The following is an 18,118-nucleotide window of genomic DNA, read 5'->3' as shown; positions in this document are numbered from 1 at the left end:
TTTGTCATCAAAGATTTTGTTTGGTTATTATTCTGTTACTTTTTTAGAATAATTTTATGATACTATATTTTGCATTTGGATTCGTTAAAATGTATAATTGTAAGAAAATCATTTGATTTTTTTTAAATAAATTATAATTTTCATGACTGTTCATCAAAAAGTTAATTTCGCATTAGCAATTTACAACCTTTATAAAAAAATTTTAGCTTCCATCAATGGGCCGTTTGTTTTAATTTTTTGCTTGATTTTAAAATTGAAATTAAATTTAAATTTGAATTAATCTTTTGGAGGTCGGGATGGTTAAAAATGCGATTAATATAAGTATTAACATTTTCCATAAAATAAAAAATAATTTTGATTAAGAATGTAAGCTAATCAGAAAATGAAGCCTACTTTTACTTTTTTATTATAAGTCACACTATTTTAATCACTAAATTTTAACTAGCACTTGTTTATAATATTAAATATATATTTATAAAAATTATAAATTATTTTACTACTATTTATCTTTACATCACTATTTTTGATGATCACCAAATATTGTCATAATAAGTTTATTACTATTATTAAAAAGCGTCTTATTATTCCCAAAAAATATATAATTTTTTTTAAAAAATTTAAAATTATAAATAAATACAATACTACAGTACTGAAATAAAATTATTTTTATTACAACACTGCCATTTTCAATACATGCTTTATAGGCATACCCAAACTGAAATATAACACAGTTGAGGGGAAAAAAAAAAAGGATGCAGAAATTCATAAAGTTTGATTTGTTCTAAGTAATGAAGAATGGAGGGAGATTTTAAAATAGAAGCGTGATTATAATTATAATTATTTGGGAAAAGAGTATATGATACAAACAGATAAATTGATAAATTCACAATGACAATAAGTTGTGGCGGTCATTTAACCATAAAAGAGGCTTTACAGCTACATCCACCAACTGCACTTGGATTTGTTGTTACCTGCATATCAAATTTCTATACCTAATTCAACCGCACAAGCACATAATTCTTTAATAGATAAAATATCAAATAAAAAAAAAGAAAGTTCTGCCGTTGCTAGATTGGATCGAGTCAGTAAAATAAACATGCAGTTTTCTTTCTTCTTTATTTAGCAAAGCAAGCCTTTGAACCTAACACTTCACATTTTTCACTCTATTTTCAATCAATATGTTAAAAGATATGCAGTTACAAATATACCCTGATGAATTACCGGTAGCCAAGTGCGGCCAAGTAAATCATTATGCATATCAACAGATAATACTACTAATTAATAACATGAGTGATCAAAGTGTAATTCATTATTGCTTCTCCTTTTTTCATTTAGTTCAAGATATCCATAGAAGGTAAGATTTATGCAACCAATTTTTACCCATTTACCATTCACAAATTATGATACTAAATAGGACGCAATGAAGAAAAAAGGATTATATGTAGCCGGCCCCACGTGAAGAAAAAAGGATTATAAGAAAAAAGGATTATATGTAGCCGGCCCCACGTAGTGGGATTAAGGCTTTGTTTTTGTCGTTGTTGTTGTACCATTCACAAATTAGTAAGAAAAATATCTACTAAAAAACATGAAAAACAATAGCATGATTAAATTTAATTGTCCACATTTCCTACACAAGTCTTAGACGAGCGACTCTCTTTCATTCATAAGTACCTTGCACTCTATTCATCCCTCTCGCCTCTCTATGCCATCTCGCTCGTTAGCGAGAAAGCTTTTGCACTCGACATGTACAGCACATGACGTCTGCTACAACCCCATCCTATCATGCCCTATGCCTCTTTCTCGTCATTTGGGTCTCACTCCCGCTTTTGCACTCTTGCCACCAAACACAAGTCCAGAATCTAAATGATAAAAAATGGGCTCACCTCATATTCGAGTTTGTAAACCTCACTTAACGAGCCTTCTTTAAGCTGCAAGGTTCAACAACATTATTAAGTAGTACATTACAATGCCTGTCAGCCCAACTTAATTATATCAGGCCAATATCAAGCCCGTAATCCCATCAAGCCAACATAATTACAGCTTGCACTCATAAAAGTTCTCAACCTAGAACTAAGTAAACCCTAATTCGTGAAATTTTGTTAAAATAAACTAGCTCACCTCAAGGAAGACTCATCTAGATTCATCTCTTTTACATATAGAGGAGGCTCAAAGGACATGCTTTCTTGAACAAATAGACTAAAGATTAGGTGCAAAAGTCAGAACTAACAGAACATATGAGTTCAAGAAGAAATCGATCGATTTATTTCAGTCAAGTTACAGGTCAGAAGCCCGGATAAAAACAATTTCAAGCTGAGGGGGCTGCATAATTGTGAATAAGCATATAACAAAACTGGTGGAATGCACATACTTGTACATTTGAAAGTTTTGATGGCATTATATAGTGTGAGTTCATGGTTGTTATACACTTCGAAACAAATGTAGGAGACAATTGGGTTTGTTACCAAAAAAACATTTCATATTGTAAGTTAGCATAATGCAAAGTATGAAGCGGGTATCTTGATTTAAAGCAACTTAAAACATATCATAATGTGTACATTTTACCCATTGGATGTTAACAAAAAGTGCGCTTCTTTAGCTATTCCTCTTTTGTACAAGAGATAAGAGATCCAGTTTAGGATCGCAAACTCTGACTTGTTTAAATGTAACTCCATTATTCCTATTTGCTTCCTTCTCCATATTTGAGAAATTGATTTCTCTTCTAGTGAGCCAAAAATCATGAATCTTGAGAACCGGAAATATCCAATCAAAGAACTGTAAAAATTATAAACCTAATACCCACTAAATTGAAAAAATAATTCAAAATTGTCGTAATTCGTGAAGAGTCTTGAAAGGAAATAGAAACTTCATCACCAAATAGATTTCAGGATGGAAATGCTTCATGATTATATCACCATTCAGCAAAAGAACTAACATGTTCCTCACAACAACAAATGAAGTTTAGGAAGCTCTTTAAAAACATAAAGAACGGTCAAGATGCTTCCCTTAATAGAAAGCTTTCATCGAAATACCAAACAAGGTAACATATCTTTCATAGAATGCTTTAGTGAATGAAGCTTTTTTTTGGAATTAAAATTACTAAGAAAATATCAAAATGAAATACACCGATGATGTTGTGATTTTAAAATAATATGTAGAAAGAAAAAAAAATTTGAGTTTTTTGGAAGCCTTAATTGGGAAAGTCATGTCATCCCTTAATAAAGCTTAATCCTTTGCACAAATTGAATAAAGGAAAAGGACAATCAAGTTGGAAACATCTAACTCAAAAAGGCTTTCACGGCAACCGCAAAAGAGAAAATGTAAGAGAAAAAACTAATTGCATTTAAACCTACAAAATCTGAAGAAAAAAATTTCAATTAGAAAAAAATAGTTACGGTGCAACTATTACAATAATAAGGGATATACCAAAGAGAATCGTTGGAAACTCCACGTAAAACCTTAAGGTCTTGGATAGGAAGAAAATCAATTGAAACTTGAAAGGAGAAGCTCAATTTGCAGACTCAAATCTAACTAAGGGAAAATTAATTAAAAGTTTATTCAAGTCTCTTGAAAAGTTAGTTGGGTGATGATCTAGAGCTAAGAATGGAAAAACTTCAATTTTTTGTGTTTACAGTCCCTGAAATGGATCATTTAACATATGGATAATAGACTCAGAAAACAAGTATCACATAAGAAACTCTATCAACAGCTCTGTCAACTACCAACCCTAACCTAGAAATTTAAAAAAAAAATCAAAGTAACTGAGAACTTCTTAATTATTATTGTAAGCCAAGGGAACGTTATTTTTTCCATTTCATCACCCTTAAAATTATGCTACATGTTTCTAAACTTGATGTAAATTTTCATTAGGAAACTTATGAGATTTCTAAAAACCATAAGATATCATTTTCTTCAAGTGGATCACAATCATCTACTCATTTTTTTGTTAATCCACTTTGATATTTAAGGATCCTCAAATCATTAATACTTTTGGGCCTAACAGGTTTATAATATTTATTGATCATAGCAATCAAAATATACGTAGATATGTTATTAAATAAAAATCTAGCTCGAGTCATATGCTTCCAATCCTTTTTAACATGATCAAAATTCAGTTTGGGGCGAACATTAATAAAATCTAGATGGATAATGCAAGAGATTATTTTAATTAAAATCTGGCATTCTCGAATCTTTTTTTCCTAACTCCCCACAATAAAAAGAGATTCTTCCTAACTCCCCACAATAAAAAGGGGCGGCAAGAAAAAACATCTTTTTGAAATTACCAAGGCTCTTCTTTTTAAAAATCATGTTCCCAAGGGATGTTTGGGAAAAATAGTTGACGCATAAATGAAACATAAACAGAGTTCAAAAATGTTGAGCCATTAAGGCAATCATGCTGGCTTAAAATTCATTCAAGTAGCTTCCAAGGCCTACTTGAGTTCAGTTTGTCGAGCCAGGATAAAACCAACATTTTGATTTCAGGTTTAGGTTGAATTGTTAAAACAAAACATGATCTGTTATCACACATATTACAAGCTGACTTCTTTTGTTTGAAACTAAAACCTTCAAATGTCCTTCTTTTCAAGCACAGCAGTCAAATAAAGTTCAAACCTGTTAACCAAGCAAGGTGTGCTCGATGCTTCTATAGTTGGACCTTTAACAATCAAATGATGCAAGAAAAACATAGCCCTCTCTGATAGAAATGATTTTATGATGGATGGAAATAAGTCTAACCTGGAAAGCAGAGCGAATCAATTCATCAACATAATCAACAGTGGCACCCTTCACAAAATCATAAGATATGCTGTCAACCACCAACATAACGCCATCCTTCGCGAAAATTCTACAACCACAATCACAACAAATAAGAGGGGATTCCCTATGTATAGCAATACTTTTCGCTTTTACTTTCATACCGGTCATCTTCATTTTTCTTCTCGTCCAACAGAAAAGCATACTGAAAACCAGAACATCCGCCAGTTTCAACACTTAACCGAAGCATCTTTCCTTCAAAAGATTCTTCCTTGGCATTCAATTCTTTCAGTCTCTACAGAGCAGTTCTTTAAACGAATCAAAACTTCAATATATGAGAGATAAGAAAGTGGCACATTCAATAATTTACAGAAAAGGACTAGCAGAAAAGCAACCTTGTGCAAATTCTATCATGAAATAATTTCAGCGACAGCGCCATATTATGATTCCGAGTGTATTAACAAAAAAAAAAAATAATAATAAAAATTACAAATATGTAGCACCCAATTCTTATGTATTTACGTATCTCACACCAAAAATTTCATTTAATAGCCAAAGCACCAAATTATTTCCTATCACATCAAAAACAACACCAATATACATTATTTAATGCCGCAATCCAACTTTTCATACATAGAGAAGGTTGCTTTGCCTGTAAATATGAAAGTTTAGATGTGAGATACTTAAATGCATAAGAATTGGGTGCTACGGATATAAATTTCCGGAAAAAAATGTTTCTAATATGAAATTTCCACTGAAACTATCACATTAGTTAAACATCAAACATAGACTAATAAGAGAGTGAATCGGAGAAGTATTAAAGCATCAAAACATACACCAAGCTTGAAAATAACAAAATCGCTCAAATAAATCAGCTACCGAGGCGATTAAGAAGAAGGGAGGTAAGTTACCCTGACGCAGTTATCGGTCATGTAGACGGCGGCGTGAACATCGGGAGACAATTCCTCCGCGGCAGATGTCAGAATCCGCTGGTTCCGCTCGGCGTGAACACGGATCAAAGGCGTCAAGCGGCGGAGCAACGATCTCGACATCTTCAATCTTCTTCCCCTTGCCCTAATAAATCCGAGAACGCGCGAAGAAAAGAAACCTAGCGCGAACAGGAAGATCCCTAGCTTCTTCAATGGTTTCAGGTAGAAGCGAACCGGAAAGAGAGGAATGATGGGGAGTTTCAGTGATCTTTGTACTTGGCGATAACGTTGTTTAGGGTTCCAGGTAGCTCGGATCGCGACCGCATCACAAGGGAGAGAAAAGACCCAGACGAGAACTTGGGAAAGTGGAGGAAGGAGGATTAAGATAGGCTGGCGGTTTTAATTTAATTTTATTTATGGTACTTTTTTTCTATTAATTTTGATGATATTTTTTCAGATTAATTATAATTAAATTAATTTATATGTAATTGTTTAATAAATAAATAATAAAATTAAATTATATATTAAAATTTTATTTATTTGATTAAATTCTAAGGGCTTTCTTGGGATTACTTCCTTTTTTTTTTTACTCTATTTTATTTTTGTTTTATTTTATTTTTTAAAAAATATATGTTTGGCAGTAAATTTATATATTTTTAAAAATATAAAATATAAAACATATTTAATTAGACAATCTCTATTTATTTAAAAGAAATTTATACTTTATAAAATGATTAGATCAACGTACACTGTAGTATTAAATTTCATCGCGTCTTTCTTGTTACTTTTAGGCGGGCCAGCTGCAGACAATGAGGCCTGGTAGTGGTGTCGGGAGGTGAAAATTAAAGTACGATAGGAGACTTCTGTAATTTAAGCACGATAATATTGTTAAAAATATACTGAGTGCTCATATATAAGTACTATTTGTATGTCACATGTTAACTAATTTTTATGCCTAATTTGCTGAGGATTAATTAACACACGTCCTTGGGAGATATCCCATTAATTTTTATACATTTTTTTTTTATGTTTTGAGATCATATCTTATGTATTGAGAATATATCTTATTTTAATTTTGAAAAATTTGCATACATACCACTTAATTTCTATGGATTTACGAATTTAACCTCTAAATTATATTTATATATAGATCATTAAAAAAAAACTAGTAAATCATATTAATTCAAGCAAATCAATCGACAGACGCAAATCAAGAAGGCTCAAAAGTCAAGTTTCATGATCGAAATGACATTAGTATATAAAAGCGTATTAATAATGCTTTCTTATAAATAATATGAAATCATAATGCTATAACGAAAATATGTATTGCGCTTTCAAAAAGTATTCATAATATTATTTTGGATGTAATATTAAAGATGCATGATCCAAATATGACAGCTTGTGCGACCCGCGGCCTACGTTCAGTGTAAAAATGGAATCACGTTTTCGGATAAGCAGACAAAACACACGATCCAAATGGTACTACGACGTTTTCAAAAATAACCCCGCACTTATAGGCTGCCTCAAACGACCCGTAAATACATGAGAATTGTCTTGAGAATAAAGAACAAAATCATCCAACTGAAGCAAAACTGTGAAAATGAAAATTAGAGTATGTGGGAGATTCAGTTATTGCCAAACAAATCCAACTAAGAAACGTCTAAGAAAATCTTGCAAAACAATAAACTCGAGCAAATCAATTGATTGGAAAGACGCCAATAAAGAAGGCTCAGAATTGCCCACTTTTCATCATCCAAATGAATTATCAAAATGATTTGCACCAAAGCTGATGAAGAAGAAGAAGAAGAAGAAGAAGAAGAATTATCAAAATGAATACAGAATAAAGTGGCTAACAGTGTGAAACAAGAAGGAAATTGGTTGCCTGCATTTTGGCCTTCCAAAATCTCCTTGCCATATTTTCTTGGGCACATCATCATAGCCTCTTCAAATAAAAAAAAGGGCATTTACATACATATCACCCAATTCTCATGCATTAACATATCTAAAACCTACATTTTATATTTTATTTTATACCACTTAAATCTTTCATTATCACAACAACAATACCACCTTTTAACTTTTAAAAAGAGACATACACCTTTTCATGTATATGTAAGGTGGCATATATGTACTAATTGAAAATGGTGTTAGATGTGTAAAAATACATAGAAAATCCTACGGTAAGAAAACATGTACAACAGAGCATTATGGTGGAACTAGAAATTTAGATAAAAATGCACAGAGGATTCGCAGAAGAGGGTGGCACTAGAGAGAGAGCGAGACGAATGGTGATACAATAAATGTGTGTGTAATTGTATTTTCATTGAAGGGTTAAATTGTATTTTCACTGAAGATATTTGCCAAACTAAAAGAGGTTTGGCTGAACAAAGTGAATTCTCACCACAACAATTACTAAAAAGAAGCAAAAAAGTGATGGCCAAAGAAAACTTTAGTACTTTTTTCTCAAATGAAATATAAGTAAAATGAACCAAAGCTGTGAAAAAATTGCCTCATGTGAACCGTAAGAGAGACCAAATGTTGTGTAAGAATGGAACAAACCTTGACACTGAAAACATTTTTTCATTTTCTTTGATATCCATTTCAACATTATGGTTAAATGTTCTTTTAGATCATTATTACTTCTAAGGGTTAAAAAACTCATTCGCAGCTCTTGAAAACATGATGTTAAAATCGTTCACTACACAGTTTCTCATAATATAAATAAATACCTTGAACTCGATTTATAAATGAATATAATAAAGAGCTTATGCAATAGTGCTCAAGTTATTTTAACTCAAAATAATTAAATAATTAAAATATTATTAATTACTAGTTTAGTAGAATCTTTCCATTTTGATCATTTCGAGGGATCCCACACCAAAAGCCATTTTGCTTCCTTCAAAACACCAACTCAAATTCAATGCTATGACATGGATGTAAATGAAATATAAAATCTAACAAGAAGCAGAATTCATAAAAAGGAAAAAGGTGAGAAAGCCCACTCATGAGGAAGAAGAGGACATGAATTATCATTTCTATTTAGCATAAATCATATGTGTTAGGTTTGATCTATCATTAACCTGAATTCTATGTTTCATTACCCAATCTTGTCCCTCTAATATAATAATTTCTTAATTTTCAAGCTTAAAACAAAAAAGGTGTCACAATGAGTGCAATGAATAATACCTGCTGGGGAAAATGATGGGAATAATAAATCAACTTTGAATCAGCATGGAAGCATGGTTGAAGCTCCTTATCAAACCAGAGAAATAAAAAAATGTCTGCAAAACAGGTGAAGCTCATACATAAAAATAAAAAATATAAATAGAAAATTAAAAATAATCCATAAGGGATATGTTAGAAGAAAATTAGGTGCAGAAAACATAAATGTCAGGTATGGAAAATAGCTCCATCTAAATTATGACTGCTAGCAAATGACGTAAAGCAGCAGCAGGTGATTCACGCAATAAATCCAAGTCAGATAACAGCAAGAAAGAAAACCGTAATAGAGCAGCACAAAAATTATTAAAAAAAGTTATTTTTTAATGACCGGCTGATGTAAAATAAAATAACTTTTTTTACATCAGCTGCTCTATTTTGGTTGATTGTCCTAATCTTGCAAAATAACTTTTTTTTACATATGCTGTTTTTTATTCTATTTTTTTAATTAATAATTTTAATTGATTATAAAACTTTGTAAGCTTGCAAGACATATATATATAAATTATTTCAAGTCAAAATGAGCTTAACGCAAATGAACAAATTTTTGTCCGTGTTCGGCTTATTTATCTATCCACTGCGAAAAAAATTGTTCTTGTTCAGCTCAATTGCTTGGCAAACGAATCAAACATGAGCTTCTTAACGAGACGAACATAAACTATTCTTGAACAACGAGCCGCTCCAACCAAACAACCACTAAACTGCCATCATTTCGTACTAAAGGAACAAAACTACAGAGATTTTGACAAAAAAATAAAACAAACCCCCCTAAGAGTTTTGAATTATTAGGAGATGTTCATAGAAATTATACAGCATGAATTTTGAAGAGATCCACCAGTCCAAGAGACAATATCAAAAGGCGGACCAACCAACAGAAATCCAGAGGAACCCATACGCCCGACCAAATAAACGTGACTCAAAACCAACCATTATAATGAGTTGAGCATCTCGCCCAGTGCAAGACAAATGATCACCCGAACCTAACATTTCAACGCAATCAAACCCAAGGATCCAATCCTCCAGATTGCATGACTGTATTAGCGACGACCAACAACCATCCACAAGAATTTCTTCGTCTAAAGACAGGCTACCTGTCGGATTATGGTGATTCACCTTTTGCCTGACAACTTAAACTTAGATCTGGTGACCAGAGTTCTTCGGCGGAGATTGAGGGTCAAACGATCAGGTTGTACCAATTGATCGACATGATTTAGCCCATCAGATCAATCTTATCAACCCGACCCGCTGAAAACCATCCTATCAATAGCATCTAAAGATCTAGCCTACCAGAAACACAAACCAAGTCATTAACTCCTTAGCTAGACATCGGCCAAGACTTCAAGAGCATAGCCGACCGAAAACATCCATAGGTTCAGTTGACCTACAAAGCTCTTCGAAGTCATGCCAAGCCCAATTAGCCGAGCCAGACCTTAAGTGCGAAGTACCAAGAATAACCTATACAATCCCTACTTAGAGGTTATTTTTGGTACTTCGCACCAAATATAACTTCACATATTGTACCAATTTTGTTTATAAATAGGAAATCAATTTATGAATAAAATGTTACAAAATTCCCTCATTGAACTGTTCATTATTGTGCACTCACTCTTTCATCTTTATCTTTCTCTCCCTCTCTCTTTCTACGTTCTATTCCATGGGTAAAATTCACAGGACAGATTCAGATTCAATATCCTAAAAAGTCTGATGAACATGGATCACGTCAGCAACAAGAAAATGAGTACAACAAGGAGAAGAAAACCCACTAAAGAGACACCGCAAACATGTCATGCACTAGGGAGTTTGGGCAAGAACAAATCAAAAAGTTAAAAAACTAGATGATGGGCCAGATGTTGGACGCCATGAAAGAAGCAATGAGAAAGGGGAGGGAGCAAAACCCCTAGAAGAAAGTGCAAGAAAACAACGATTGAAGGGTCACTCGAGCCCCCTGACAGAGTAGGAGACTCTCAGTACCAGAACAGTGCTGGGTCCATGTCACTAGACAAACAACAATTCAAAAGCACTGAGGGGCCTCGCCAACTGGAAAATGTGTTCATCTAAACTATTGTAGCTAGCAAATGAAGTAAAGAAGCAACAAGTGATACAAAACATAAATCCAAGTCAGGTAACCCAATGGAAAAGGAGCAAGAAAAAAAAACATTGTGCGGAATAATAATTAGAATTGAAGTGTTCTACACTATTTGCATAGCATGGTTAGAGCTGCAACTAAAAATGTTGGAGACATACATCAGCTAGTCATCAAAAACAACTCTATTATATTATAAAGACAATCAACCAAAATTGAGAAACACACAACTTATTAAAAAAAAGGAAACTAATAAGCAAGGCAAGGTAACATTACAAGCCAAATAAATATCTTGGCCTTCTCATGGATTTGAGATTATAAAAATGAGATAAGTAGCAGTTTCTTAAAAGTAGTATGTGTGACCCCCAAAACGGGATAGATCTGGTAAAATTCTACAAATTTTAAAATTACTCTAAATATCGCACCTCTCAAAATTGAATCAAAACAACTTCATAAAATTCTACACTTCAAATCGATCAATTTGATATATAAAATCCACATGATTATTGTTTCCATCCGCTTTTCACGCAATTTTTAGTGCGGGTTTCGATTGAATGACCTCTAATTTCTTTCTTGATTTCTCTCCTTGTCTCAGATTTGGCACGACAGAAAGACCTGCGATCAGTCATCGTAGCAAAGGGGTGAGTGTCACACAAAACAGTCGCACGAACTGGACAACTCACTGAGTGCCACTTGTAACATTTTAGGTTTCGTGAACAAAAAAATAAATGAATGAATCTCTCTTAATTGTTGTTTTAAACATTTGTTTCCTTTCTCTTGCTTCTGTTTTGATATTTATATCGATTTTGTATCTTTTTTTAATTTCTGATCATCGTAGTTGACGTCGAACTTGTATCAGAAGCGTCAAACTTAGTTTGCAAGCTTCGTAAGGATTTTAACATGAAATTAGTGAAGGTGAAAGGAAGATTGAGGTGTTAGAAAGAAAAGGGGAGAAGTTTAGGTGGATTGGAAAAAGATTAGGTTATGCCGAGAAGCGCATTTGAGGTATATTTTGACAAATGAGTCATGGTTTGGGTTAATGCATGTTATGAACTAATTTTCATGAAACTCCAAGTTGCCTAAGAATTTAAGTTGTTTACACGAGATGGTGAGCTCAAGACTAGAATGAGGAAACTAATCGTAGGATTGCTCCATTAAGTCTGGTGAAATAATATTATGTTAATTTTAAGAAAATAACCTTATGTAGGTTTTATATGAAAATGCATTTGACACTGTTATATTTAGATTTTTTGTATATTGTAGATGAATGTCTGCTTAGAATGTATGAATGTCAGTTGATTTCTTTTATGATACATGTAATACCACTGTCATGATACATATGACTTTATAAAATAGTTGTCTACAGATAATCATTTGTTATGACTCATACATATGATATATGAAATACCTAGGAATATTTATTACATGTATTATATTTTAAGAATTGTCACAAATAATATTATGGGTTGAATATTACAAGAGCACTTATAGGTATGTTATGCAGGAATATAATATTCCCGACTCCTAACTTTCAGACAAGGATGAGACTCTGAAAATCGTTATGATCAGACAGTGACAGAGCGTGGTGAATCGTTTGTATCAAGGAGCTATTGATAACTGCTTTGTTGGATAGAGTCAACCTTTATCAATAATTCACATGGACTTTGGAGTAAGGTAACGACCCATGATATGAAGAAGAAATATGAAAAGTTAGGTGTATACATATAAAATTCATATTACTATGAAATGACCTCTATGAACTGATATTAATATAATACATGAGATAAATAACTTTTGAAAATGTTTTAGTTATATTTATGATTTCATACTTAATGGCATACATTTATACTCAACAATCTTAGTTTCTATACTGCCGACTTTTCTTTTCATGTTATATGATTCTAACATATTGTGACTAGTGTGTAAACATATACAATTACATATGAGCATATACGTTTTTTTTCTCTATATATAAAATCTTATTTTAATCTTTTAATTATTTCTCTGAACTTGTCGTTACCCACTCTACATTTTTACCTTTTACTTAGTGTGTGGGTCATACAAATTTTGATCTGTATAATTTTAGGGAGCCAATATAAACTTTTTAGAAAATCTATCTAAATTATATTGAATTTAACAACGCTGTATAGATTATACGTTTTGGTGATATGATTTTCCATACTTTTGAATATGTACATGAATAAATTATGAAAGAGAATGTATCACACATGTTTGTGACAATTTAGTTAGACTAGTTCATCATCCACTGAGTCCTAATTCTACAAATCAAGACTAGTGTTGTTGAGAAGCTGTCACATCCCAATTGATGACTGATTTTTAAGGGTCAGCAAAGGTGCGATAGAGGCGAATAATTCGACCAAATTAAATCTTTACCAATACTCGTCCATACTTGCAGAATCAAGGCCTAGTGGGTAATGAACTAGTCTAACTAAATTATCATAACACATGTGATACATTGTATTTTATAATTCATTCATATTTATACTTGAAAGCATGAAAAATCATATCCTCAAAATATAAAAACTATACAGAACCCCTAAATCTAATAAATAAATAAAATAAGTACCCAAAAACTAGACAAGCTCTTAAAATAATACATATCAAAAGCCGTACAAATCACACCTGGCTACTCGCTTGGTGCTTGCCCTTTCATGAAAGACAACAAGTAAACTGAGCAACAACCAGCTCAGCGAAATAATCAAGATTAAAATATAGTTTTATACATAAAAAAATAACATGCATATTCATATGAAACTGTATATGTTTACACACAAGTCATAATATGCTAGAAGCGTATAGAACATAAACAAATAGATAGTGTAGAAAACAAGACTATGATATAAAGCATACATGTCAGTTCATCCATATATAGTCATAACAATGTTATTATAATAATATCATAGCATAATAAAATAATTTTGCTAATAATATCACTTGCAAATGGATAGTCATCAGTTATTTTCATATAACTGTCATCATAGATCATTACCCTGCTATAAAGATTATATTAACTGTTGATAAATGTTGCCAACATAACAGTTATCAACAGTCTCATGATACCAACTGTTCCTTACACTGTCACTGTTCGATCACAACATATTCTGAAGTTTCGTTGTTGTCTGAGTACTAGGAGTCGAAAATATCATATCCCTGCATAGCATAGTTGCAAGCACTCATGTAATAATCGATTCAAAACATTCATTGTGACATTTCTTAAAGCATAATCTTCGTAGTAAACATTCATAGGCATTTCATATATCACATATACGAATCATAACAAATAAATATAAGCAATCAATTTATATCATAAGCATAATCATATACATCATAGCATAACATCACATGTATCGTAAGAAAAATCAGTTTGCATTCATACATTTAGTGTAGATAGTCTTCCATAAAATGCAAAAAACTCTAAATACATGCGTGTCAAACGAGAAATAATATGAAAACCTACAAAATATTATTTTTCTTGAATTAACATAACATTATTTCACCTGGATTGACAGATCATCCCTACGATGAGTTTCTTTCTGCTCGTCTCGAACTCGCTGCCTCGAGTAAACAACCATAGAATTTATAAGCATTGTAAGAATTCATGAAATCCTAGCTCTTATCGTGATTTAACCAAAAACATACCTTTAATGCCATCATATAGCTCAAAGGGGTTTCTCGACATGAATTTGCCTTTTCGAAACCACAGATTTTCTCAACTCTTCGTAACACCTCAAATCTCTCTTCCCCTTTGCTAATTGTGTTAAAGCCCTTATGGAAGCTTGCAAACCAAGTTTAACACTTCCGACATAATTTCGGCGCTAGCTACAACGACCGGAAATGAAAACACATAAAATCGAGGCATACATCAAAGCAAAAGCGAGAGGAAGAAAATAAATATCTAGAATAGAGCAAAAGAGAGATTCATACATTTTGTTTTCGTTCCCAAAGGTTGAAATGTCGTATGCGGTATTCAGCGGGTCATCCAGTTCGTGCGGCTGCTCTGTGCTGCTCATCTCTTTGCTATAGTGAAGGATCACAAATCCTTTTGTTGAGCCAAAATCGAGGAGAGGAAATCGAGAAAGGAATCGAAGGTTCTGGAGGTCATTCTATAGAAACCAACACTAAAAATTGCGTGAAAGATAGTTGGAAACAATAATCATGTGAATTAGGAGAACATTAGAATTAATTAAGGTTTAATTAATTTAATTAAACTTATAACTTCATAATTTTATCTCCCAATCAGTTAAAAATCCATGCATAGTGTTAGACACATAATTGATTGATTTGGTGCATAAAAATTTATTACATTGTTTTGATTCAATTCTGAAGGGTGCGAAATCTAGGATACTTGTAAAATTTACAGAATTTTATCTGATTTATCCAATTTTGAGTGTTCTAATATGTAATAGCTTCACTTAAAGTAAATCTTGAATAAAAATGCTATACAATGCAAGCTAATAAAGTCAATTACATGAAAAAAAAACTAGTAAAAATTGTTTCCAGGTTCTAGCTAAGCAAACAAACAGAATGACTACAAATGAATGAGGCTCAGACTTGCACAGTTTTGTTCATCAAATTCATTCAAGAATTAATGTAGCCTTTAACTTTGATTGACGTTGTTGTAATCTGGTTTGATCTCCCAATACAAATATCTGGAATAAGATTAATAGTGATGATGATGATGATTACTAAATAAATTAAAAAATAAACAAATGAAATGGTAGTATGAATCATGCAACCAATAAAGAATTGACAGGGACCTCCATTAAAGAAGGGTTAGGAGATTGAAGGGTTAAACATGCAAGTGTTGTAATTAAAGAATTTACAGGTCTTCCATTAAAGGAGGGGGCAAGGACTGTGAAGCGTGTAGAAAATCGACTGTAATAGCCACACAGGTTTCTGACATCATGACCTAAGCATCTGTCAAAACTGAAAATTAAAACCCTGAAAAACAACTAAACATGTGCACCATTCTAAACAGCCTAAAATTCTAAATGTATAGCAACAATAGTTGCTTGCAGAGGCCCTAAAATGTCGTCCTTTCTTGTGGAAAAGGACAAATTATACAGACATATTCCAAGCTTTTCCCACAAAGTTGCCATTTTTGTGTTTGGCAGGATTTAAGCATATCCCCAAGGTAAAAAACAAGGATGATATAGCAAACGAAAGGAAACAGTTCCAAGCTAGCTACTAAAGGAGTTATGCCAGTGAGCGCAAGATGTAATAACCATGGTAATAATTGGAGAATTCAAAATCTATCCTCAAAAGGAAGAAGAACAGACTCCATTACCTCCTTCAAAATCCTAACTTCAAAATAAAAGTAATAAAGCATAAGATAGTTAATCTTAAGTGAGCAAGACCTTGTATGTTGCAAAAAATGCAGTAAATGATCCATCCATCATAATTGAAACACGAGAAAGAATAATTATCAGGCTAATTGGCCAGGTGAGTCACACAACTTCAATGAAATCAACAACAAAGCGTCTGATTAAACCCGATAAATCAAAACCCAAAAAGCTAAAAAACTAAAAACAACCCTTAACTTGAAAAAAACAAGAAATAAAGAAATTGCAATAGGCTCAGATTCCCCTTGATCCAACACTAGAAAGAGCCTCAAATTTTTAAATATGAGCAAAATATTTAGCACAGCAAAGTTAATGGTTCGGATCCAAAAATTAAATACCATAGGCACTAAATCTACTTGCAACCGAACAGGTAATAATCCAAACATAGTAATAGGAGTCATGTCAAACAGTCTAAAATTTAGCAACACTAGGATTTACCAAGTCTTGCATGAATTAAATCCGCAAAGTTGCCAAACAAGCCCTAAGAAAGGCATTTACAGAGGCTGAGATTCCACTTGATTCGTCATTAGAAAGGGCCTCCGATTCTTGTATACAAGCTAGTAGATGAATTGGGAGCCAAAGGAGCTCTTCAAACATAAGTAAATAGGATTGTAAGCGGGTATGCAAGCGGGTGCTAGTTTTACAAATAGGTATGTAATTGCCTCCATAAACATGAAAAAGGGGATGCAAGCGGGTGCTTGTTTTACAAATAGCAATGTTTTGAGTGCTATGTATGTAATAGACCCAAAATGAAAAACAAAGTAAAATCCACATAGGTTTAAAGGACCAAAGTGTTATGTATGTAAATATGACTGTTTAGGTGAGAGATGTAAAATACATAAGAATTGTGCCCTCTGTAATAAAATTTCCCAAAAACAAAATGCAAGCGCATGGTAGCGGTTGCATGTGGCGGATACCAGCAGCATGCCATCCGAGCTTCTTAATCACCATAGGATCAAATCTACTGGCAACCAAACAGCCACTAGAATGCCATCATCTTTCACCAAATGAACGAAATACAGATAGTTTTATACAGAAAAGACAAATTCGCCCAGTTCTTCAAGATTTTGCAACCGTGCCCCTAGGTTTTCCAATAACCAGGGGTTTTTGGCAATAATGTAGTAATATATATTCATAAATAACAAAGGGGTGTAGATAGCCTTGCATGAAAAATACCGAACATTTAGGAATAGATCATCAGGTTCTATCTCAGTTTAGCCCCTTGCCTCCAATTTCAATAAATCACGGCAATACTAAAAAAACACGTAACAAAAAACTTTGAAAGATTTAGGTACCAAAAGCATGCTTAGGTATTTACATATCTAACACCTAAAGTTTGATTTTTACACCTATTTAACAAGTTAATAATAATGGTATATTTGATATGACATTAATATGTGAGCATTACAAACGTAAAATTTAAAATTTGGGTGTTACATATGTAAACCCATAAGAATCGTGTGGTATGTACGTAAATGCCCCAAAAAACTTATGATGTAAGGCCTTTCCAGTATCTTTAGAAGGAGCAACATAGAAATATGTTTGAGATTGAAGAATAAATAAGCCACAGTTGCAGCAAAACTATGAAAAACAAAGGGGGCATTCGCATACATATCACCCAGTTCCTATATATGTACATATATAAAACCTATATTTTACTTTTTACAATCACACTACCCAAATCTTTTACATCACATCAAAAACACTATTATTTTAACTTTTAAAAAGTGAACCACACACTTGTCGGTCAACTTTTTTTTCGATTGATTAGATTT

The 18,118-nt window shown here is 32.6% G+C and overlaps 1 protein-coding gene and 1 long non-coding RNA gene across 3 annotated transcripts; both read right to left on the bottom strand.

The window, feature by feature from the left end:
• Positions 1-806: 806 nt before the first annotated feature.
• Positions 807-6,073, bottom strand: LOC110021691 (iron-sulfur assembly protein IscA-like 2, mitochondrial). Its single transcript, XM_020720284.1, has 4 exons — positions 5,661-6,073; positions 4,914-5,044; positions 4,732-4,840; positions 807-971 (listed from the first exon to the last, which is right to left on the bottom strand). The coding sequence occupies exons 1-4, from the start codon at positions 5,799-5,801 to the stop codon at positions 909-911; spliced, it is 444 nt and encodes a 147-aa protein (XP_020575943.1). The 5' UTR covers positions 5,802-6,073; the 3' UTR covers positions 807-908.
• A 373-nt stretch (positions 6,074-6,446) lies between these two features.
• Positions 6,447-15,223, bottom strand: LOC110021692. 2 transcript variants are annotated; one of them, XR_002293672.1, is made up of 5 exons: positions 14,926-15,221; positions 14,641-14,820; positions 14,499-14,552; positions 8,865-8,959; positions 6,447-6,541 (listed from the first exon to the last, which is right to left on the bottom strand). It is a non-coding gene; the product is annotated as an uncharacterized LOC110021692 (long non-coding RNA). The 2 variants fall into 2 exon arrangements; XR_002293673.1 differs by lacking the exons at positions 6,447-6,541; positions 8,865-8,959 and adding an exon at positions 13,997-14,151 and having other exon boundaries at positions 14,926-15,223.
• Between the last annotated feature and the right edge of the window lie 2,895 nt (positions 15,224-18,118).

Source organism: Phalaenopsis equestris, unplaced genomic scaffold (assembly GCF_001263595.1).
Source record: "Phalaenopsis equestris unplaced genomic scaffold, ASM126359v1 Scaffold000140, whole genome shotgun sequence".
In the NCBI taxonomy this organism is placed as follows: domain Eukaryota; kingdom Viridiplantae; phylum Streptophyta; class Magnoliopsida; order Asparagales; family Orchidaceae; genus Phalaenopsis; species Phalaenopsis equestris.
The sequence above is the reverse complement of the archived record's forward strand: the minus strand, read 5'-3'. Positions and strand labels throughout refer to the sequence as shown.

What these genes read in the sequence shown, in the direction of transcription:
- LOC110021691 (XM_020720284.1), bottom strand. Translation starts at nt 5,801, where the DNA reads ATGTCGAGATCGTTGCTCCGCCGCTTGACGCCTTTGATCCGTGTTCAC. An exon ending in TGACCGATAACTGCGTCAGG is followed by an intron (nt 5,045 to 5,660) that starts GTAACTTACCTC and finishes ACTGCTCTGTAG; the next exon opens with AGACTGAAAGAATTGAATGC. An exon ending in AAGAAAAATGAAGATGACCG is followed by an intron (nt 4,841 to 4,913) that starts GTATGAAAGTAA and finishes TTGTGGTTGTAG; the next exon opens with AATTTTCGCGAAGGATGGCG.